This window comes from Merops nubicus, unplaced genomic scaffold (genome assembly GCF_000691845.1).
Source record: "Merops nubicus isolate BGI_N331 unplaced genomic scaffold, ASM69184v1 scaffold3542, whole genome shotgun sequence".
NCBI classification, from domain to species: Eukaryota; Metazoa; Chordata; class Aves; order Coraciiformes; family Meropidae; genus Merops; species Merops nubicus.
The window spans coordinates 95,210-118,828 of record NW_008592695.1 but is presented as its reverse complement, the minus strand read 5'-3'; the positions used below and the strand labels follow the sequence as shown (position 1 = coordinate 118,828).

General features: G+C 38.1%; 1 protein-coding gene across 1 annotated transcript in view; it reads left to right on the top strand.

Moving 5' to 3' along the window:
• Positions 1 to 2,162: 2,162 nt before the first annotated feature.
• Positions 2,163 to 23,619, top strand: part of CADM2 (cell adhesion molecule 2) — a gene marked incomplete at its 5' end in the record, with an annotated part of 92,095 nt that continues 70,638 nt past the window's right edge. The window contains one exon of the mRNA XM_008935217.1: positions 2,163 to 2,253. Coding sequence (XP_008933465.1) covers positions 2,163 to 2,253 — 91 coding nt within the window. The remainder of the gene's footprint in view (positions 2,254 to 23,619) is intronic.

Here is a 23,619-nt window from a genome sequence, read left to right as displayed (position 1 = left end):
AAAGCCACAGGAGAATATTATTTCCTACATCACCTTGTGGTGCGTTCCAGAGAAAAATGTAAGACCTTTCTTATTCTGTGTTAATAAGCAATATTTAGAAGCATGTGGAGAACAGAGAGCTGTCTGGGGCATTAAATAAAGTAGGAATGGAAAGCTCCAATTGGGGGAAACAGCACTACGTTGATCCATGTAAATGAAAGTTTAATTGTCTGAAGTCCCCTCTTCTATTTTATGTGTTATGTATTTACAGTAACACGTAAAATGGTGACCATTTCTTAAATATTTAAGCCAGTAATGCTGACTAGATGGGCCTTTAATTCCTTTCTTCACCTGTGATTATCATGATTACTTCCATCAAAGTTTAGCTCTTTTTAATATTTCTTTGGAAACCTCTTGATCTCATTGTATTAGGCGTCTCCCTTCCCTGTTAAATTCTTCATCTATTTCTATCTAATACTAATTTGTTCCTCTGGTTCAACGTATAGTCAAGAGAGCAATTTATTCATCTTTGGTAGCACAACTGAAATCACAGAAGTACTTGATGCCCTGGTTTATTAAGGCAGTTAAGGTCAGTGCCTTAAGCATGTGCTAAAAATGAGGCAAATGCCAGCGTGACCTCCAAAGGATTAGACACCTGCATAATGGTTTTGCAGTATCCTTAAAAATATGAACTTATGGAACAGATTTGCTGCTGGTGTAAAGTTAGTGCAGCTGTACTGAAAGCTAAATGGTGCTGACAGTAATTTTAGTGGAATTATGACAGGTCTACAGCAAGCCTCCTCCTTTTCTTGCCTCGTGCCATGCTGATACATTATGATAGTTCAAAAATAAAAATCAAAGTTAGAAAAATGCTTCTAACATTTTTAATTGTTCAGATGCCATTTAGTGTTCAACAGGACTCTTAGGATCTCAATAAGAAATAATATTATTACACCTTATAATTTTTTTTCCATTTGAACTTGTAGGATCATTTTTTCTCTTTCACATTTGCTTGACAATAAGGTATCTGTGGTGTCACTGATACCTCACTGCTAATTAAAATGGGAATTGCAAATTGGATGAGACAAAACTTGCTCTAGATTTACAGCTTAAAGTATTTTTTTGTGCTACAAATGAGGGTCTGTTTTTTTTATTAGGGAACTGTGGAAGAAACAAGAATCTGTATTTTCTTATTGAGTCTGAAAATTTTCCTCACTATGACTGTGAATTCCTTTTTCCTAAGGAAAAATCTGATTTGTATAGAGATGCTTCTTTCTTTATCATCTTTTTTTTTTCCTTATAAGAGGTGCCACTCTAAATCATGTAAAATTTTTTTATTATGAGAATATATCCTTGCAAGCCAGCTGGTAATTTTTTTTTTTTTTTTTTTAACAGATCTACTGTAAATCTTTTATTCTTCATAAACTCGTTGTAGCTATATTATATTGTATATCTTTTTTCAGTTAAAACTATAAAGTTAATTCAAATGTATAGGAATAATATTTAAAAAATTTGAGGACAGATTAAAGACTTTAATATAGTGCATTTTGCAGATATTTAAAACATTCTCTTTGTAAATTCTGTTAAAAAAAAAAGAATGTTCTTTTTCAGAGGCAGCATTATTGCATTTTGGAAATAATATCCTGTAAAATGCCTGTAACAAGGTATTTTATCTGAAAGCCCATTGTAGCTTTGTTATTATGACTTTCAAGCTTCTGCAACAATAAAAGTGTTCTTATTCAAATGTATATTATTGCATTCATTCTTCTAATAGCAGCATTCCATCATATCAACCTATAAATAGATAAAGAAACAATTGCACAGGGTACTTGTTATTCATCCTCAATATTTTTTATTTTTTGTTTTGTTGTTCGATATCAGTCTTCAGAATAGTCATATGGAGTATTTGCATAGAATACAGAAAGAGAAAGTGATTTCCTCTGAGTACACATGTACTTTGTGTCTGTGTTTCCTTGGCATATAAAAAGTTACTGGCGTAGTTCCATTGGTCATTTTTATTGCCTTCTTGAAGACAATGAAAATTGCACAAGGCTCCATATAAAACCATCTCCAAGTGTAAATTAAATCTATGGTTTACTCTTTTGTGAATAGAGAAGAGTGTACTCTTAGATAATAAATCTATTTGTGTGTATCAACAAGATGTCTGTTTTTTTTCTTCCTAGATACACCTTTAGTTAAAATCATTTCTTCCAATTCATGGCCCGAAGAAGGACAATCTATAATTTTGACTTGTGAATCCAAAGGAAAACCAATGTAAGTGATTTAACAAGCAATATGTTTTTGTTATTTTCCTTATTCTGCTGTGATTGCAATCTTCAGCTGCAGAAATCTGCTGGTTTTGTCTCGTCCTGGGGTGTAGAGTAATCTCTGATATAGAAAACCTGAAGCCTGTCTTCATTAAGTGTCTGTAGAGGACTGGTCTTTTACTTTGTCATCTATTTTTGTTTTCAGGAAGAATTCCAGCTGTGAGATTTTTTTTTTTTTTTTTGTTCTGTCAGATATATCAACCTGAAAGGAATGCAGGCTTAATCAGTCACTGTTTACATCATTGAACTGATGATAGAAGAGAAAACGTCTCATGAAAATCTTCCTACATCAACTAGTCTCAGAGAAAATATATTGAACTTTCTGGATGCTTTGACTGTCATTTAGAGGGGAATTTGAAGTCTAATGATAATGTGCAAGTTAGGTGCTGGTTTCTAACAGAATTTGAAAATATGTAGCCGACTTTAGGAATATAAATTGTTTTTCTTGGAAATTAAAATCTCTGCCATCAGTTTATACATATATAGCAGTTGCATAGAATCTATAATTTAAATAGAATTCACTCTTTAAAATGGTATCTTCTTGGATGAGCTGTTACATATTTACCCATGAAGATACACAAATAATCAAATTGCTTAACATTAAGTTAATATGAATCAAGTTTCTTAAATATTGACCTTATACTCAAAAGATTAATATATAGTGTTACATAGAGTAAGGATACAGAGCTTTAGAATGGTCTTGAAAATCATAGTGCAATAATATTTTTTTTTTTCTAGAAATGGTGCAAATTACATGCCAGAAGTGTCACTGAGGGATGAATTTCTCCCTGGTGTAACTTTAGTGACTTTATGGAATTGCTTAATGTAGGAACCTGAAGTCAGATTTGAGTCCAGTCAGTCATTTATGTCCAACATTTCTACTTTGAAAAGCTCTTCTGAGTTTAGTCTGGCATCATTTAAACTTCATAAGTACTCTTTCATATTACATGCTTCTACCATTTTAAAGCAGCTTCTCCATCCAAATCTCGCTTGGGCTGAGCAACTCAGCATCCAGATCATGCTTCTACCCTGCCTGAGACCAGAACACAGGGATGCTTCAGTTAGTCTTACACGGTGCTCAGTGCTACTGGTCTTCTGTGTACCTATGTACTTCTGAAGCAATAGGTGTTTCTGAGAGAGATACCACAGTAGGTAACTCACAAAGATCAGTTGCAGGCTATCTCTTGTTTTTACGATATACTTGATGGAGAAGGAATTATCTATTAACCTAGTAGCTTTTGAGCATTCCCCTGTGTGTCAAGGTACAGAGTTCATTTCCCCATTATCTTCAAATCCAGCAGAAGATGTGCAAGTGGTTAAGTTTAGGAATGAGGTCAGCCCTGACTGCCTTAAGTGCCATGTTGGCTAAGTGATATTTAGGATTTTTCCTATCTCAGTGTTTGTCTCACAACTCAACAGGTGACTGCTGCATGCCAGGTGCTCTGGCATATATACTTCAGGCATCCTAGCCCCTGATGCTTGATTTTTACTATTTGTCTAACATTCACTGTAGGGATAAAGAGTAGAAGCAAGGCAGTCATTATGTATTTTTCTGTGTTTGTTAGAGGTGGGGTTGGTTTGTCCCTTCACATTTTGAGTCTTTAAATAAGAAGATGGTTTGGAGGTTATGGGTTCATTTCTTCTCTTTATTCTCTTGACTTTTGTGAGACAGACAGATGGATAATTTAACAGATGAATGTAAACAGTATATGGGGAGGGTGCAGGAATGGGTGCATAATGCCAGCTAGGGGGTCTAGTCCTCCCATGATTTCACCTGCCTCTGAGTATTACAAGGAGGCATGATGCTTATCAGTTCCTGAGTGTATGGGAATCATTTCAACTCATTTCATCTGTCTTGTGAGGATCTGCTGTGCAGATGTTTAATCTGAGTTGATCACTTGGGCTTCCCCTTGCATTCAGTGAAGAGGTTTAGGTACTACTAGGACAGGACTGGTCTGCTCTACCTTAGACAGTAGCAGAAGAAAGATCCAGACTGTATCAAACCTCTGCTACTTTCTCTCCACCAACTACATGGAGTTTGGACATTCAGTCAGGTGTCTACCTGCATATTTTCGGATAGCAAATGCAGATGTCTAAGTACAGACACTTATATGAAACTTCATCTGTATATGTTTACTTTGGTCATGCATCTCACTCTTTATCTACAGCTTATAACCACATTTTCATAATCTTAATTGAAAAGGGCTAACATTTTTTTCTCGTGCCAAAGACTCTTAAAAAATTAGACAATTAATCCTCTCAGATACTAGATTTTCATCTAGGCCTCTGTATTTGTTAGTCATTTCTGAGGCAAGTAAGAAACTATAAAGGTGGTATGTTTTAGCTCGACATACACTATTTTCTATTTGGTACACCTAATATTGTAAATATACATTATGTTACCATTAGGAGACTCCTTTAACTCCTAGTTAAAATGGAATTAGAATGGAGCTTCAATTGAGGTGTTTACTGAGGGTTTTTTTGTTTCTTTCTTTCTTTTTTTTACTGAAGTTCAGCTGCATCCTGAATGGATTCAAATGCAAACCTTGCATGTGGTTTTGAAAGGGCAGCCAAATAAAAACTCCACACCACACAGAGTTATCAAGGCAGGGCACCTGTATGTGGTAGCCTTTGAGGCAAAAATATTTTGCCAATAAATGCACGTCTAATTGTTCATGCTGCAAGAACTGCCAACATCGGCAGCTCCGTATTGCTCCATCAGGTCAGTCTTCCACAGCACAGAGCCAGTAATAAATAGGCGTCCTCCTGGGAGCAGTTTGCAGTTGCTTAGCATAATAAACAGTAATGTCATGCTCCCAACCTACATTATGATTACCTTTCGGCTTGGAGGGAGAGAGAGAGAGAGAGAAATTGGAGAGGTCCACAGAGCCTGAATGTGTCAGTGTCACGAGATAAGTGCTGAACTGGAGGGTTCATGGAGAGCTCAGAACCAACCATGGTCCTTTGCAGCCATTTACACACCATGGGTTAATTTCTGTACACTGTCAACTTTATGTCACAGTTGCAATTCTCTCCTATTTCCTGTAGGCAGCAGTGAATCAGAGGAGTAAACGAACGCTTACTTCTAGGTACATTTCTCTTGTATCCCAGAGCAATTTTCCCAAGCTTCAGAATGACATTTGAGATGAAAACAAAGAAAGAATGAAGCCAGGTTGTGGCTGTAGTGACATTCATGATATTGATGGCTGCTGCAGAGTAATTCTTTCCCAAAAGGGAAAAACAGAATGAAACTAAAGCTAGAATATCTTGTACCATCTTACATCTCATCACTGAGCCCCTCCTTGCAGGGGTTTTGTCCCTCAGACTGTGTGCATCACAGATCCCCAGATACTGTGTTTAAAATCTACAACACAGACCTAAGGAAAAGCCCTACCTAACTTACTGTCTTGTAGCAAGGAATAGGAGGGAAACCTTGCTCAGACCAACACCTCTGGGAAGTCTGTTGCCTTCTGTATGAACTGGCATCCTCCAGAGATATAGCAGAGAGATGAGGAACAACTATATGTTAGAAATGGATAACTAAGATCCTGCTCAGGTTTCCTAGTTTAGGGTATAAGATTTAGCTTGACTAAATCTTAAATCTTACAAGATTTAGCTTGACTAAAACTTATGACCGTGACTTTAGACAAGAGAAAGAATGGCCTTGGACACTTGGGTGTGTGCAGTAATGATTGTAATAATGTGCAGGATGGGTCAGAAATATCCCACACTCTGAGGCTGCTAGTTGCTATGAATGGGTTCATGTCACTTCACATTTGTGGTCTTGGTGCAGAGATACCAATATCAGAAATATAATAAATACATATTCTAAAATACAAGATATGTTTTATATTTTGTTGTGTGTTAAAGTCCATGTCAATTTGGCAGAAAGGATGTTGAAATATAATGGAATAATTAGGGCACAGGAAACAGAATCTGTTGTCTGCTGTGTGCTTTAGAGAAATGCCTTTCCATTCAGTGCAGCTCAGGGGAATCATAGTATAGTTGGTTGACTAATGTGAAGTGAATATTTGGCCTTGTTTAATATAGGAAAGATTCTTATTTCAGGAGAGCACTCATGTGTCCTTCATTAGAATAACATTATTCATAAAGTCATTAAAAAGTTATAGAGAAAAGCACAATTATTAATAAACACTAATGTTACATGTACCCAGTAGTATAAAGTGTATTTAAATAAACATTTTAAAATCAGAAAAACTGGTCACTTTGAATAATGAGGTTACACAAAATAATCAAGCTTGCACTATAAAGCTACTGTAAATTAACTGTTTGTATCAATACAGAAAGTTCTGTCTTCTCTAGAGTCTATTTAAAGAAGACTCCCTTGAGTGAGAGAAACATTTTGCAAAGGCTGATGGAAACAAACACTAATGATAACAGAGAAATATACAGCACCATTCTGCCAGTGACCCCAGCAAGTGTCTGTTTCATTTGAGAAGGACCTGGCAGGGTTCTAGGTGAAAAAAAAAAGAAAAACTGGGATTCACCTGAGAGCAGCAGAGCCTGGATTCATGCTGGCTCATGTTTAGCCTACTGCCAGCCAGCACCCCCAGGGAGGGTCTTCTCAGTTTAGGTGTTGAATTTTGCATCTGCCTGTGCTGAGTTTTCTTGCCTCCCACGAAGGACCTGTTGGCCTGTCCCTCCAGCGGCCCCTCTGAATCGTGGCCTCCCCCTCAAGTATACTCAGTACAGCCAAAGTCTGGTGTAAGCAACCAACTTAATGAGACCTCATTCTGCTGCCTTATTCAGGTCTTTGATATTAAACAGTTAAACAGGACAGGACCCAGGATAGACTCCTGAAGAAGTCTGCTTTTAGCTAACCAACAGGTAGAGTGTCCAACCCAATCAGTGATCCAGCCAGTTTTTCACCTATTGAGTAGTACACATCCAGACAACGGCAACATTCTAGCCTAGGTACAAAGACATTGAAGACAGTGACCGAAGACTTGCTGAAGTCAAGGCAGACAACATACACTGTCTTCTTCACCTATAGATCCCATAATTTCTTCAGAGTTTCCACATTTGGTTGTTAGAATATTATAGAAACATTTATCAATCATTTTGTCACAGGCTCAAGGATGAAATGTGTTAAAAAGAAAAGAGTAGAATATCTCTTCCTTTCTCTGAATAGTTACCTTAGTTCAAAACTAATTCAAAATGGAATGGCCTCTGAACCTAAGGAAATGCGTTTTGAGAAATGCTAAAAGGGATACGTTTGGGTTTACTGATTCTCATAGAATCCTTTAGGTTGGAAGAGACCTTTAAGATCATCAAGTCCAACCATCAAGCCAACACTCTAAGTCTTCTGCAAAAACAGAATCAGAATCTGTCAGGGTTGGAAGATCCTCCACAAGGATCAGCCAGTTCCAACCCCTCTGCCATGAGCAGGGACACCTCCCACTAGATCAGGCTGTCTAGAGCCTGGCCCCCCAGGGATGTGGCCGCAACCCCCTCCCTGGGCAACCCATTCCAGTGTCTTGCCACTCTCATGGTGAAGAACTTCCTCACATCCAGCCTGAATCTGCCCACTTCCAGCTTTGCCCCATTCCCCCTAGTGCTGTCATTACCCAATATCCTAAAAAGTCCCTCCACAGCTTTCTTGTAGGCCCCCTTAAGATACTGGAAGGATCATATAATTTTCATTATATGATGACAAATGTCATAATACTTTGCTTCCTGAAAATTGTGGCATTATTGTCAAGATATAGCCTTTGAAGAAGCTTCCTGTCTCTTTCAGTGGAATAGTAGTTATGAATGGTAGCTATGAATGTTCTGTATGACTCGGGTCTTATTTGACACATGCCCTCAGAACACAGAATTAAAATAATTTCTACATAGGTGGTCATATGTTTCTCCCCTCTAGCATCTGAGAATTTGGTAAATATTTAAAAGTTTATTTTTACCCCATATGTAGACAATTAGGATATTTATTTGCCTCACATTTACAGCTGGGAACAGAAGGAGAAAAAAAAAATCCTTAAATCAAAATTGACAACTGGATCATGTATATTTTATGTCTAACATTGAACACAGTCCCCATTTTCCCAAGCGTATTTGACATGACACAACATCACACTCAGAAGGTAGCTCATGATTGGTTTGAATTGTAACAGGGATTTCTTAGTGTATCTACTATGAACCTATGCTCAAGAGTCTGAAATCAGAAACTAGCATAGAAAATTGCAGAAACTCACCTGACATTCAGTTATTAATGTTTTAGTGTCAGTAGTTTGCCAGTATGTCTTTAAAACTACATCATAATGTCACATTTAGCTTCTGAATCATTAGTGTAACAGCCAGCTTTCTGTCCACATACAATTCTTTCTTTCCTGCTCTGACGTGATACATTTCCCAGCTTCTCTAGCAGCTTAGGTGGAGATTCTGTAAGAAATTATCTCATTTTCTACATAAATTTTATTCCCTGCAGAATACTGTCTGGACTGTGCCATGAATACCTAGCAGCCTAGAAAGGAATGCTAGTTTTGACTCCGCCTCTGAATTATCATAATGAATCTGGACAAGCATGCATGTTTCTGTGTTTATAAATCACCTTCCAGAATGAATCCGCAGCCCAAGCTCGATGCTCAGGCAGTATCAATAAATATTAATGATTTGGAAAATTGGATGAATTTGTCCATATCCGAGATGAAATATTATTCTAGCAAAATAGGAATGTTGTATCAAAGTATTTTTCCCTTTAGTTTCATACATATTTGTTCATAAGGCACCCTGAATTGTAAGAGTCTGTTTCCAGGTTTCTCTGGAAAGGACCACCAACTGAATTCAAGTAGGTGAAAAGAAGGGAAGTTAGATACCATAAAACAGTGGAACTCCAGTAAGATCTGGACAGTCTTTGTCTTAGCAGAAAGATGGATGGTCTTGGAGATTTTCATAACTTCTGTGCATTTGACAAACTGGGAGTCTCTCTAGCATCTTTTGCCTTCATTCCAGAACTTATATTGACCTCTAATACCTCTCAGTAGCTTAAGTTGTTTTTTTGTTTTTTTTTTTTTAAATCAGGATTTATACTTTCTGTGCATTCTGAGTCTACAGTTAAGTTTCCAGGGGTGCATGCTACACACAGCTTTTGGCAAGATTCTGTGAATATATTCTGGAATAAATGCGTATGTGTATAGGACAAAGTACTGTATCTGTGGTTGTAAACTTGGACAAAGGCAAGAACCCCTCCTCACAGTTCTCAGCCCTGCGTTCCTTGTTATGAGGGAACAACTCTCAGGATAACTCAGGCTCTCCTGTTCCTATCTTCTATCTTGATCTCTGTCCATTTCAAGTTGTCTTTCATCGAATTTGGCTTGTTGAGCAATTAGACCCTCCTCCTAGAAATACAGCAGGTTTCTCTGTCCTATCTGTCTCTTCTGCCTTGTTCTGTTTTCTTTAATACTTTCTTCTTTGTCTTTTTTTTTTTTAAGCAGTGCTTTTTCATCTTTTTTACATTTATCCTGTTTAGGCTCTCTCTATATTCTTTTCTGCATGGAGAAATGTGAACTTCCATTTTTCCAAGAGAAAGTGATTATATCTGCATAGGTGATTGCTAACTCTAAGACAACCTATTGTTAACTTGGTCTGATGGGATATAATCCATGTCAGCTCACATTAATCACTCTGTATTCCATGGTCATTGTCAACCACAGAGAAATATCTTATCATTAGCCGGACTTATAAGTTGACCATCTAAATTCTCCACCCACTCAGGCAGCAGTGTATATCTGAAGAAAACTTTATCAGTATTAAACACTACGTTTCAAGCTCTTTCAGGAAGCTAAAGAGAAAATATATCCTGTGCAACATAGACTGATCACAGAATATGTGACTGAAGTTTTATAGTTTGGAATATACGTAACTATTAATAATGGTGAAACTTTCCAATATCCAAATTCCATGCCCAGTTTATTTTTAAAACAATTCTAGTTAATAGTCACTGATGCCAGCCCAAATCTCCATTGAAGACAACCTTGGCAACATTTGCCAGTACTTTGCTGTCATTGCTGTAATTAATTTCTTTGGATAGTTGACCAATTTTTAAATTACTGTCATTTTGAAGGAGTGCATCCTAATGATATCTCCTGTCTTGATTTAGTAGGCATCTGTTATATGCTGTGTTGAATGAGTGCTCATTTTCAGTAAAGTGCTCTAAAATTTTATGAAGAATATCATATGAATTGTAGAAAAAATCTGCCTAGTGAAACTTTCCAGATAAGCAGTTTCTCTTTGCAAGAAAAAGCCAATTATTTTAGAGAATTATATAAATATTCAGCTTGTAACCTTCTACACCAATATTTCATTGACATTACACCTCCACTGTGGAATTATGCCATGATGTAATAGATAATATATTAAGAAGCAAGTAGAATTTTTGCTGAGATACAGCATGTATATTTAACAGATGAAATTTCAGTTTGTGTTAAACATACTGGCTGTCTGAGAGGTTGATTCTTCTTTTTGCAGCTGGGACCTTCTATGCCTTTTTTTTTTTTTCCCAGTATTTTGCAGGGATTAGGGAAATTGATGTTATAAAAACTGTGACACAAAAAGAAGCAGGTGGGAGCATTAGTGCCTGTCTGAAAATTACACTTTACAATAAAGCTTCCTGCAGTGCTTAAGAACTTCCCCTTTATTGTTCTATAAAATGATCACATTGCCTAATAGGCTCAATTCAATAATTGCTTTTCCTCTTCTTTAAGTGTCCTTTTTCTGCAGTGTTTACACATAAAATGGTGCAGAAGGTACGATGTGAAAAACAACTAAATGCAGCATTTTTAGTGCTCATTAAATTCATTTTGCATGTGTATGCCTTTCAAAATAATTCTTTTCCTTGCTCTCAGGTGAGAATGCATGCTAAATGAAAAAGGTCCTTCAAATGGAATAATATATAAAATTGAAATAGAGCATTGGTAATTCTAATTGAATACTGGACTGGAAGTTACAGGTAAAATTGCAGCAGTCCTGAATCAGCCATTAGCAGCAGAAACACGAGACGACACATTAACATTGCAAATCATGCTCATGGTGTTTGCCCTGTTCCACGGTTACACTGGCTTGTTCGTCGCAAAGTTGAGACTCATGTGTGGTTAATGTCCAAATGGCATGCAGAAAATGAGCACTGGAGGAAAGGATTTAATCCACAAACTCAGATGTAACCTTCTGCCTGATCATCCTCCTCCACAATTATGAATTCTCAGTGCGCAGATGTAAAAGGGGATATGAACAGAGTGAGTGTGGGAGGATAACAATACGGCTGGTTTTGTGGACATACTTTTGGAATAGAAATTTTGGAATTTCTTATGTGTGAAAGGTGGAGCCACAAGTGAGCTGTGCAGGTGTTTTCAAGTGAGTGCTGAAGCCTATCCTTGTACTGTTCCTACCTAATACTGCACTAGTACTTATACTGCACTTGCACCAGAGACACCTGTTTGGTAAATCCAGTGCTCGCTTACATAATTTACAGAAAGTGTTTTGGCAATTTTCCTTTCCTCGCAAAACTGAGGCTCATAGTCCCCACTGGCAGTTGTTCTCTTTGCTATAGGACGACACAAGAGAAATGTTTTGAAAAGTTATGAAATTGTTCCACAGCACAGCAAAGAGATTTTGCCGGTTTTTTTGAACATGCAGTGAGACCTGCTCACAAACCTCTTGAATTTTAGATTCTAGCATGTATATATTATTGATATTTTTTTGTTGTTGTTCTTTTGGAAGAATTTCTTTGCTTTCCTTTCCCTAAAGTTGCTCTGAGAGTACTATTCTGACACATATTTTGACAAATATGCAAAATGGGTGGCATATTTGGTATTTGTAAGGATGGAAGAAATGGAGTGTCTCTCCACACAAAGAACTTTGTGGCATTAGCTCAACCAATTAAGCAATCAAGCAACCTGCTGAGGGCTGGAAAACAAAGGTTGGAAAAATATTCAAAAAACATTTTAGGTGTGAAAATGTAAGCTTAACACTGCCCTTTGGTATGTGAGCGTAGCTCCAGAATAAATGGAGATGACAAGGTAAGTGTGATTGTGGTTCTGACAGGCACAGCAGGAAGTTGGTAAGAGAACAAATAAATTAGCACAATTTATTAGTAGTATAAATTACAAATTATTTTGTTTATATATATATATCCCTGTTCATTTTAGATAGTCTTTTCTTTCTATTGCAATGAAAATCTCAGAGATTTCTTAGCTCTAAGTTTGGCTAATTAAAGTGAAATTTCCAGGTTCAAGGCTTAGTATATAGACTACCAGTGTAAACTGATTCCAAAACTTCTAAAACCTGAGGAAAGACCGAGTCTGTGATTTGTAGTCTTGCATAAGAGAGCAAAAGCATTGGGCTGGAAGGATGTAGAGCCACGCGGAGAAGAGAACAGCCATGAAACTGCTATAGCTGGTTGCCTGGTCTGTCCTTCATTTGAAAACCTGCTATAAGCAAATGAGGGTCTGAGAAGCCACACTGGGGCTCTTAGTGGTGGATAACCCAGTCAGGGAATGATCTCATTGGAGGACAGTGGTGTGTCTTGCAGGGTTTGTCTGGTGGGGCTCTGAATAAAAAAGTTCATTGCATATGTGTGCACTGAGCTGCATGCATACCTGGTTTGGTGCATTATGCAGCAGAGGCTTGAGGGAACAGTCTTGTACAAAGGATGAAGACCACGAGTTATTCATTATCAAAATACTACAAACAAGATGAGAGTGTTCAGTGTTTATGCACTGGAAAACAGAAAAAATGGCTACTACCCAGTAAAGTCTCCTGCAACTTTCTCATGTGCATCTCATCTCCATGCTTAATGGGAGTTGCCACATGTTGACCATGTTCCCAATGGCTGCCTGGCCACTCTCTCACTCAACAGGACATGTATCCTCAACAGGACGTGGATCAAGTTAGGGATGGGGAGATCGATCACCAGTTCCTGTCACAGGCAAGCGGACTTGACTTGGGGAAAATTAATTTAATTTATTGCCGGTTAAAAAAGAGTTGGCTGGTTGGAAACAAAGACAAAACCTGAAAACACCTTGCCCCAACCCCAAGCTTTTCTCCCATGCTCAGCTTTGTTTCTTCATTCCCAGCTCCTCTACCTGCCCCCTCCAGAGGATGGGGTATGCAGGCTGTGGACAGTCCATAACAGCTCCTCTCTGATGCTTCTTCCTCCTGACACTGCTCCAGAGTGGTGTCCTCCAGAACCTTCAAAGCAGTCCCTGCTCAGCTGCCTGCAGCACCTCCTCCCTCTCCTCATCCCCTCCCCACCCCTTGGTGCTGGTTCTCGGGGCTGTTTCTCACACTTTTGCCCTCACAGCCTGTGTGGCACTTTGCCCTTCCCCGCCCAGGCTTTCCCGGAGATGTCACCATCGTGGCTGTGGGGCTCAGCCTGCCCTGCAGGGGGTTGGGTGGAGCTGGCTGGAATCGGCTGGAACTGGCTCTGTCTAGCACTGGGCAGCCCCAGCCTCTCCTCAGAGGCCTCCCTGCAGCCCCCGGACACCTTCACCCTGTAGAACATTTCGGTGAGCTTCGCAATGGGCAGCTAAATCCTTGCTGAGGGCTGTGGCACTGGCGTGGATGTGCACAGGGTTTCTGTAATGACTTTACGGTAGGGATCTACTTCTTAAAACATGGCAGGTTTCCATAGACACATACATGTTTTCTTGTTGTCATTGTTGTGTTTTATTACTGCCTAGAAACATTGCATTGGTTACTTCTGAGCTGAAATTACCAAGATTTTAGACAGGATTGAGAGGTACTAGTGAGGTGAAGCGTGATGTCCCCGCAGCTGGAGCAGGAGATCCAGCCACACCTGCTCAGCGTGCTGCAGTGCTCACCCCAGAGCTGGGCACGCTGACAGGGTACAGGGGAACGTGGCTCCTTGGGGAATGGTAGGAGGGAGTCAAGTGGGAGACAGGTCATTGTTTCTAATTATTCCTATTTAACTGTGATTTAGGGGGTTTTTACTTTCTATTGCTCTCAAACATCCCTAGTTTATCTCCTTACCTCATACCTACAGTTTCTAGAACACGCTGAATGGAGTCGTTTTTTTCCAGAGAAGTGACAGTGTGAGGGATTTCTCAGCACCATCTATGTTCAGCTCATTCTTTAATGGATTTATTTGCATTTTGCACCTGGAAGCAGAATGGAAGTCTAGACAATTGTATAGTAATCAACATCAAAAAGGGGAACTACATAAAAATGAAGACTCTTGTTAAAAAGGAGCTAAAAGGTGCAGCTAAGAGAATTAAATCTTTCCAGGCATCCTGAGATCTATGCTAGAAAAATAAAAAAAAAGTTTAGAATCACAGGGTAAATAAATACCACCTAGCAGAAATACTTGAGAAGGAGAAATTAGAGAGGCTAAACAGAAGAGAAAGCAAAGTAATAAAAATGGTGAAGCCATAGTTTGAGAAGCTGAAGTTGTTTTCCAAAAGAAAGAGAAGATCCTTAGATTTTGGCAGGTTAAGTATGAAAAAGCAGTAAGCCAAACCACACACACACACACAAGCACACGCACACACAAAAAAAATAAAAACTTTTCTTACAGTATTTAAGGAAGTGTGCCAGTGCCAGTACATTTCTAGGATCAGCTGAGGATCAAGGTATACAGGGAAACCAGATAAATTTGCTACATCCATATTTACTATGGAAGAAACTGGGTATATTTCAGACTGATTCCCATTTTTTTTTTTCTGAGGTGCTCACCAGTAAAATTTTCTTAAGTGGACTGTAGAGGAGGTTGTGGAACAAGCGGGTAATGTGAGCAGGAGCAAGCCAGCAGGACCAGATGGTTTCACCCCAGCGTTTGAAGAGAATTCAAAGATAAGACTGATGGATTATGAGCAGTGACAGGAAACTTCATGCTTTTAACCACCTTGTTAACTTGGACAACTGGGCTTCAGGAGCAGTCCCATAATGTGCAAGGCTGTAGAACTGACATCTAGGCTTCACAAATAGTACAAACTATAAAATGGACTAGAATTATTAAATATCTGAATCAAAATGAACTTTCAGGGGGTGGGGAGGATCCCTTTTGCAGAGGGAAAATCCTATCTTATCAACAATTTTGTCGCAAAGCAAGGAGGTAATTTTTCATACCATGACTGGTAAACTTTGGAAATTTCTTGTCAATGGATATGGCAGATGGTAAAAAATCGTGGTCGTTCAAGGGAATACTGCATAGTTTCATGGAAAGAAAAATCCTTAATGTTTACAGAATATTTTTAAACTGTGCTTGGTATCAGAAGTACCTGGAATAGTTGTAGGTTGGAGGAATGTTTGGGGAGGCAACATCTGTGCTTGGCTTGTTCCCTAGACACGTGCTTATCCCTGGTCTTGGAGATAAGGCACTGGGCTAGCTGAACTTTTAGTCTGATCCAGTACAGCTGTTTCTGTGCTGTTAAGCATTGAACATACACTGTTGTGGCTTGCTAGGACTAGATGTTAATGGAGCAGGATCCCGTTGAGAGCTTAAGGATATCTCCTTTACAGTGCTAAAATTACTAACATGAAGGTATTAATGGGTAGTTTTCTGTGTGAGAGAAGTTCATACAAACCAAATCACTCCCCTCTATCTGGAGATAATGGTACAGCTGGGAGAAGAAAAGTAAACTCCTTTAAGTAAATAATGTTTGTCTTTTTTTTCTCTTTGTTGTATTACTGTTTCATAAGTTATTTTCAGTTGTAAAAGAAAATGACACAGACCATGGTATAGGACTTGGCTCCAAAACAGAAATAATCTTAAGTTCCCACTATATTGTTATTAAGATTTCATTATATTATCTTGAAAGCATGAAGCATTTAATTATTTATTATGGTCTAATACAGTGTGCTTTGACACCAGCTTTTTTTGACACTGGTGAAAACATAACTTAGGTACAAAAATCTTATGGTGTGTTTCCATTCCTTTGGTACTCTAACTATTATAAATATCCACAAACATTTGGTTACTTGTTGAGAAGGACCCATGATTCAACTAAAGATCTTAGAAATGTTGTTGTCATGGCTTGTTCTTAAAGGTATCTTAAGTAGTGAAAAGAGATTCTTCTTCATCTCCAAAACTTCATGGTGTTCTTCCAAGCATTGAAAGTGAAGAAGTGCATACCTCGGGTAATGAGGTTTGATACTGAAGACTTTGTATAGTCCTTGCTTGTCATTCAGGTTGCAGCACTGATACTTTTATCATCTCTCTGGGTGTTGTCACTGCACCTCAAGCGCATGGAGGAATTTTAGTTTAATGAGGCCTCTCCTTGACTGTGCCTTATGTCAACAGCAAATGATTTTAAACAAGTAGTGTTTGTGTAAGCAAGTAACTGTGAATGAGATTTTCAGTTGTTTACTTAATGGAAAAACTGGAAGTGAATCAGACACTCTTAATTTTCCTGTTTGGTTCTTGTGCCAGCAAGCATTTGACCTTAGCTCTAAAAATGCAGCCGGCGTTTCTTAGGCAGGTTTTCTCAGCCTAAAACAGAGACAGAGTTTCTTAAGACTGTTAGGACACAGCTCTTACTGAAAACTGTGCAAGTTAGTCACATGAATATCCATCAGTGTCTCAGCCTGAAATATCTAAGCAGTCTAAAATCCTGACTTGTTGAAGGGGAAAAAAATCTCATAATAATCTTTGCTCATTAATAGCTTGATAGCTATATCAAGCCTTCAGGCTTCAACTGGCAGTGAGGATATCACCAAAAAACATAGTGTTGATTAAGGAAAAAGAGACAAGGGAACTGGAAATGTGATATGACAGTAGTTACCTCCTGTTTCCTCTTTCTTGCTGTCTTCACCATCATCTGTACATGGTGTTTCAGCATAGCCTGTGTGAGCCAAGCTAGTTTCAGAAAATGTATATTTTTAAATCTAATAAAATGAAAATATAAAACATTTAAAATAAGTGCTGGTGAAGCTCTTTCTGCTATTTTTGTGTTATTTCTGATAAATTAGTATTTTCCCCAGCTCTTGTTGCCCTGGCTGAGGATATAGTATGCTTGTAAACTTCTATGAAGAAACACAGTGTTATAAATGGATCTGAAGACGTGCCAGTTGAGAAGATGTTATTTTCCTCTGTTCTATGAAATGCATAGTAACTAAGCTGTGCACATCCTATCATTATGATTTGCTGCTGCTTTCATATCCCCAACAGTACTTCATTAACATTAGGAGCATAGTTCCTGTTTAATCCCAGTAATTTTCAGCAGCCATTCTGATGCATCCACTTGAGCACCATATTATCTTAATACTGCTGACATTTGCATGTCTTTGAAATACATTTTTTTTCAGATATTGTCCATTTAATCCACTGCAGTTTCTATCATCCTTTGTTCTTATATTCATGCTTTACTTACAGCTGATGAAAAAGAATAATCTACTAATTTCTCAATAGCTCTTAAAGGTTAAGAAGGAATGAAAAAGGTATAAACAGCAGTATAAGAAGCCCAAAGATTTAGCCAATTGAACACAGACTACATAATTAGAAACCTATAGAACTAGAAGAATAGTGAAACCAGGCCATTAAGATTTCTATGTTTAAGTAACAATTTTTCATGTGAATTATATTTTTACATGCCATTTATCATTCCAGCTGTAGCCTGAGAGAAAAGAAAGAGCCCCTGCAAATAGCAATAAAAAGTTTAAGCAAGGTGTGACAATTATTCTTTATATTCACTTATCTGTATATAGTTTCTCCTCTCCTTCCCCTTCCTCCCCCACCTTTATCTGAGAGTGTAGGTCATAGCTTATGGGGCTGAAAGGAAAGGGATTTGTCTTTCTAATTTGCACATCAATATATGGCACCAATCCCAGGCAGAGCAGGGGAAGGGCATATATTACTGAAGTGCTCCAATACTGATCCAGAGTACTTCCAGCTCTGGAATTTAAAAGTAGCTTTTAGGGTATCACTGTTTCTCTGCTTCATCTTTTACCCGGTTCCCAGACTTAAATAATGCTTCCGCAGCCCTGAGTGGACTGGCTTCTTTCCCTGTGTGACATTACCTGGCCATCAGTCTGAAGGTCAGGCTCTGCTGACTTTCCATTCTCCAGGTGAGGTGGTGGCTTCACCGTGTCGACCTTCCCCTTCTGCCCTCAGCAGCAAGGCAGCTGCACCTTATGGAGAAGGTCTCTCTCCCTTCGCTTTCTTGCACAATTTCCTAAAAGCAAGGCTGTCACTTGCCCTTAATTATGGCTCTGTCATTAGCAATATCTTGCCCATTGCCTGTGAGAGCTGTTAAATGACTGCACGGCAGACAACACATTGTGCATCCACCTGAACAGCTTCTTCTTATGCAATCTTTCCATTTCAGGCCGTCATTACAAGAATTCTGATCAAAAGCAGCATCTTTGCTGCTTTATAGAAATTGGAAAACACTTCATCTAATCTGTGGTCAAGTCCAGGCTGACCCACAGCTATTGCCTGCAAAGTAGTACATAGTACTTTGTCCTTGAGCTAGTATCAGTTAGCTGATGATGGCAGCCACTTCTGCAAGACCTCCATTCACCAGAAAGTAAGGCAGGGTTTATGACATAAGATTTTTTGATGTACTTTTTTCTTTCCTGCTGCTTTACTGGCTTGCACCTCTCCTGCCTTTTCAGCCTCAGGAATCTTTTTGAAAGAGACGTTACACTTCTATGGAGGACTTCTTTTTCTGGGTTAAAATTCAAAGGAAATACAAATTATTTATAAACTGGCAAAATAAAATGAACAGTATGGCCATACATACGATTATTTTCTACAGATTCAAGATTTTAAGGTATACTTTTTATGACAGTTGTTCATAAGCTGTAGAGGTTTTAGTGTTTTCTCTGAACTTCAGGTGTTTTGAGCTTCAGACTTTAAAATACACATGAAAAAGTGTGCCCAGTGCAGAAACATGTGAAGACTTCAGAAAGTATAAAGGAGTAGAAATGTCCAATCTGTTGTTTGGGAAGTTGGTCAGAGATTCAGAGAAAGCAAAAAAAATTGGAGGGAAGGTGAAAAGAGACACTAAAAAACTGAAAATAGATCAAGAGTATGACAAATGTTGGTGTGATTTGAGCGAAGTAGAAAAACAGAAAGCGAGGTTATAGAATGGGCACTATACAGAGCAGGTAGCAGAAGGCACTTACTGTTCTCTGCTATGGAAGCCTGTTAAAATTAGCATATCTGCAGTAGTCCCACCTTCTGACTGAGGAAGTAGCAGAGGCAGATGCCCAAGGAAAACAGTGGAGAAAATCAACAGCCACTTAGAAATCATGCAATGCTTTTAATGTGTTTCAAGAAGGTGAAGGATATAAGCACAAAATTTTCTCTCCTTTTTTCACTGTGAACATTTCACAGATTCACAGAATGTTAGGGGTTGGGAGGGACCTCAAAAGATCATCTAGTCCAACCCCCCTGCCAGAGCAGGGTCACCTAGAGTACATCACCCGGAACATGTCCAGGTGGGCCTTGAAAGTCTCCAGAGGTGGTGACTCCACCCCCCCCCGGGGCAGCCCCTTCCAGTGCTCTGGTACTCTGATCGCACAGCTCCGGTGCAAGAGAGGCACAGATCTGTAATGCCGTGTTCTTTATCCTTCTTTTCTTTTCTTTTTTTTTTTTTTTTTTTCAAGGCTGGACTGAAAAGCCAACTCGTAGTATCCCATCAGCGAGTGAGTAAAAGTTGCTGTAGAGTGGAAATTGTCAGCCTCCTCCTGAAAATTGTGTGCATATGGGGTACATGCATCATACACACATCTAATGCAAAGTGCAGCCATATCTACGAAATTAATCTGATTGTGCAGGAAGAAGGCAGTTTTGAATTGAAGAGCTCAACTCACAAGTAGAGCCATATCAAAACATTGGCGAGTCCCAGTAAGTGTAAGGAAAGTTGTAGTCGGGTTTAAATATCAAAGGGAAAAAAGGAAGAAAAAACATCTGTTAGTGAAAACAATGAGATTTTAATTTCTTCAAGAAAATTAGCCACTAGATCTGCCACTTAATTTGAAGAAGAAGTTGTTCCATTAGAGAAATTAGCAAATTAGTTGGATACTACTAATAATAACAACAATAAAACACTTAAAGACTGTAGGAGATATTACAAGTCATCAGAAGAGTTCAGAGCTAAAAAAAAAAAGAGAGAAAAATTTGAAAATAATTTTAGATAAAACACAAAAGTATACCTACAGAGAAAGTGTCAGGCCTGGAAGGGTACTAGATATGTACTTGGTGTATACTTGGGGAAATATTCATACCACAATAAATTGGCTTAAAAATAGAACTAGAATGAAGAACTGAAAGATTTCTAAGGTCTTATGATGAAACTCAAACGTGAGAGCATTTTTCATCAACAGAATGAAACCAATATTTTTTAATTCTTTTTAAAATGTACGTAGTAAAACTCATGTGTCTTACAGGAATATTATTTGGATTTATTTTCTTGTTTTAAAGCACAAAATTGGAAACAAAGTCTGAAATCAGTCAGAGATTTCATTGCACAAGAATAAGACTGGCAATCAGTAAGCAATTAAACATTCTTAAAACACCTATATAAACTGAAATAGATTTTGCACTTCCATGAGAGTTAAAAATATTTTGCTTATCCTGAAACACAAGATGTCTGAACCCACACTAGCTTGAAAAGATTGGCTATTTAGAATACTTCATAGATTTGCCATCTCTAGGACTTGCAATTAGAAAATACTTTTTATGTAATGGAATACTTTATATCAAAGTATTACATTTTTGCATTACTACAGAAATGGTGCTGAGGCAGAGAACTATCATATAAACCAAAGGACTTTTGTTCTTAGTGATATTGATCCTCAAAGTGCATTTACATATAATTCCAAGTTTCATATTTTAAGAGCCGAAAGTATTCTGCATGTAATCTATTGTTAAGTACTAGCAAAAAGTATGCCAACTGAAAATATTCCTCTTTAAAGAATTGTTACGTAGTCACACTCAGTGTTTACTGACTTTACATCCTTATGGTAGTAGTGGATTAATTCTCTGTTCAGATATGGACAGAGTAGTGCACTGATGAGTGGACAAAATATCATTGTTCATATGAACCAGAAATGGCTTCACTCCAGAATGTATATTAGATTTGGGTGGCTAAGATTTTACTGCAGTTTCATGTTTTAATGTATAATCTCAGCTGTTGTGGCATGGAAGTTCTGAACTCAGGAAAAAAAGCATACTATATGGTGCAATACCTTTTGGAACAGTTTCTCAACATGGTGTATTCAAAGGAAAAGATTTTGCAGAAATTATAATTGCTAAAAGATAGAGAAAAGTAGAAAGCAGAAAGATTACTTCAAAACACAGGCTGAATAAAGAAAAGTAGAAAGCAGAAAGATTACATCAAAACACAGGCTGAATAATTTAAATAGTCAGCATGAACTGTAAGCCTTAAGTGGTAGCAGGTGCCTGTCAATCCTGATCTATCTTTACACACTGGCACAAAGTTAAGTCCTATTGTCAATAGTTCAGGAGTTTATAGTTAATCTCCATTTAAGAGTAATCAGGCTCTTCAAAACATAAATTCTGAATTTGTTCACTCTGCAGGAGATCCACGTGATTTGTAGCGGCTATGAACTTTGCAAAAAGGTTTCTAGTTCTTATATAAATTGAAGATAATAGTGTTTCTCATATTAATCAGGAAAAAAAAAGAAAAAAACAAAAAAATCAAAAAAAAAACAAACAAACAAAAAAAAAACAAATCCAAGCTTTTCTATTTATAGGGTACAATTCAGCAAATAAATTGGTATATAGATTTGAAGTTATTAATATCAATTAGAAAAGCTGACTTTCTGAGGGCATCTGCAAACCTCCCATTATTAGAACAAGGTTTAGCTGTCTGTCACAATGGAAAGGGAGATCAGGATTTGCTGGTGCCTCTGCTAATGATGTTGGCCTAAGTAACAGGGGGCTGTAGGGGAAGTAAGAACTCTGCAGCCAGAACTGTCTTCTCTTGCTCGTTTGGCAGTCAAGCCTAACCTCATGCTGAGTACCTTCTAATAGGAGAGGAAGGAAGCCGGGCAGAGGGGAAAATGATCAATAAAGCTAAGAAATACAAATAGACTGCATTTCTCTTCCAGATCAAGAGGACATTCTTGCATCGAATTACTTTTATTTTTTTCTAGTTTATTATGACCATATAGAGGAACTTTTAACAAAGGTCTCCTTCAGGACTTACTAAAAACTGTAAGGCAAAACATTTTGTCTGCATTCTTTAAAGACAAGTGACATTTGTAAGAGGTTAGCGTGTTATTTTTATGGCATGCAAGGGTAATTTCACTGCAAGGTGAGTTTAATAAGTAAGACAAAAAGGAGATTCCTTCTGATAGGGAAGAGCAGATAAGATGTTCAGATAAAAGCCTTAAAATAAGTGAAGAGCATTGGGAGCAGCACTGCTGCAAGTGGCAAAATAAAGCATGTAATCTGAATGATTATAGTATTTTCTTAGAAATCTTTATAAAAAAAAAAAAACAGTTTTAGGAAGATGCATTTTTAGGTAAGTGTTTTCCTGCCTCTGAATAGTTAGAGGTACTTGGGGCGATAAATGGCGTTAGCAGCCAACTGTGCACAGTTGGAATTCTTGTCTCTCTGCATTTATTCCAAGCTGGCTGTTTGCATGCTATGTGTGGTATTGGGGGCATAAGAAATCACTTTAGTAAGTAACTGTGTTATTACATACTACAGTGATGGGTTCCTATGTATTCCGTTATTCAAAAAATCTGCTGACTGAACTTCAGTTTTGATACACTGCACAACATCCCAACGAAGCTTTTTCTGACACTGACTGGTCGGCCACACCGCACGTTTGTGAGCTCCCAGATTTTGCGTTACTTTCAAAGCTGGAGGGCTGCCAATGCTGGCACAACCAAACTAACCCTGACAAAACACTGCTTCTCCAATACACACAGACTGACTATTGATAATGAAACATGATTCTCTGAACTATTTTTTTCACTTCCAATGTGGATCATGGGAAGACAGTGGATATTACCCACAGCAGTGAGCACACCAATTTGGTGTCCTCTTTTTCATCCCACAGTAAACTTACCGTCCAGAGAATGGTACTTTTTGAACAGCCTTAGGGGACTCCTCCACAACTGCCTTCATGTGGCAATGAACATTGAGTTTATTTAAATTAAATTCTGGACTACATCACTGTGACGGCCCCCTCACAAAGTTGGGAGTTTTTTGAGACAAACTTTTTGGCCATCTGTAGCCTTCCTGCTCCTTACAGTAGTAGAATACAAGGTATATATATTTCTGATATAATTCTATATTTCTCATATAATTCACTGATAAGGTATGTTCCGATTTCACATAAGGTCTCTTCCTGAACTGTCT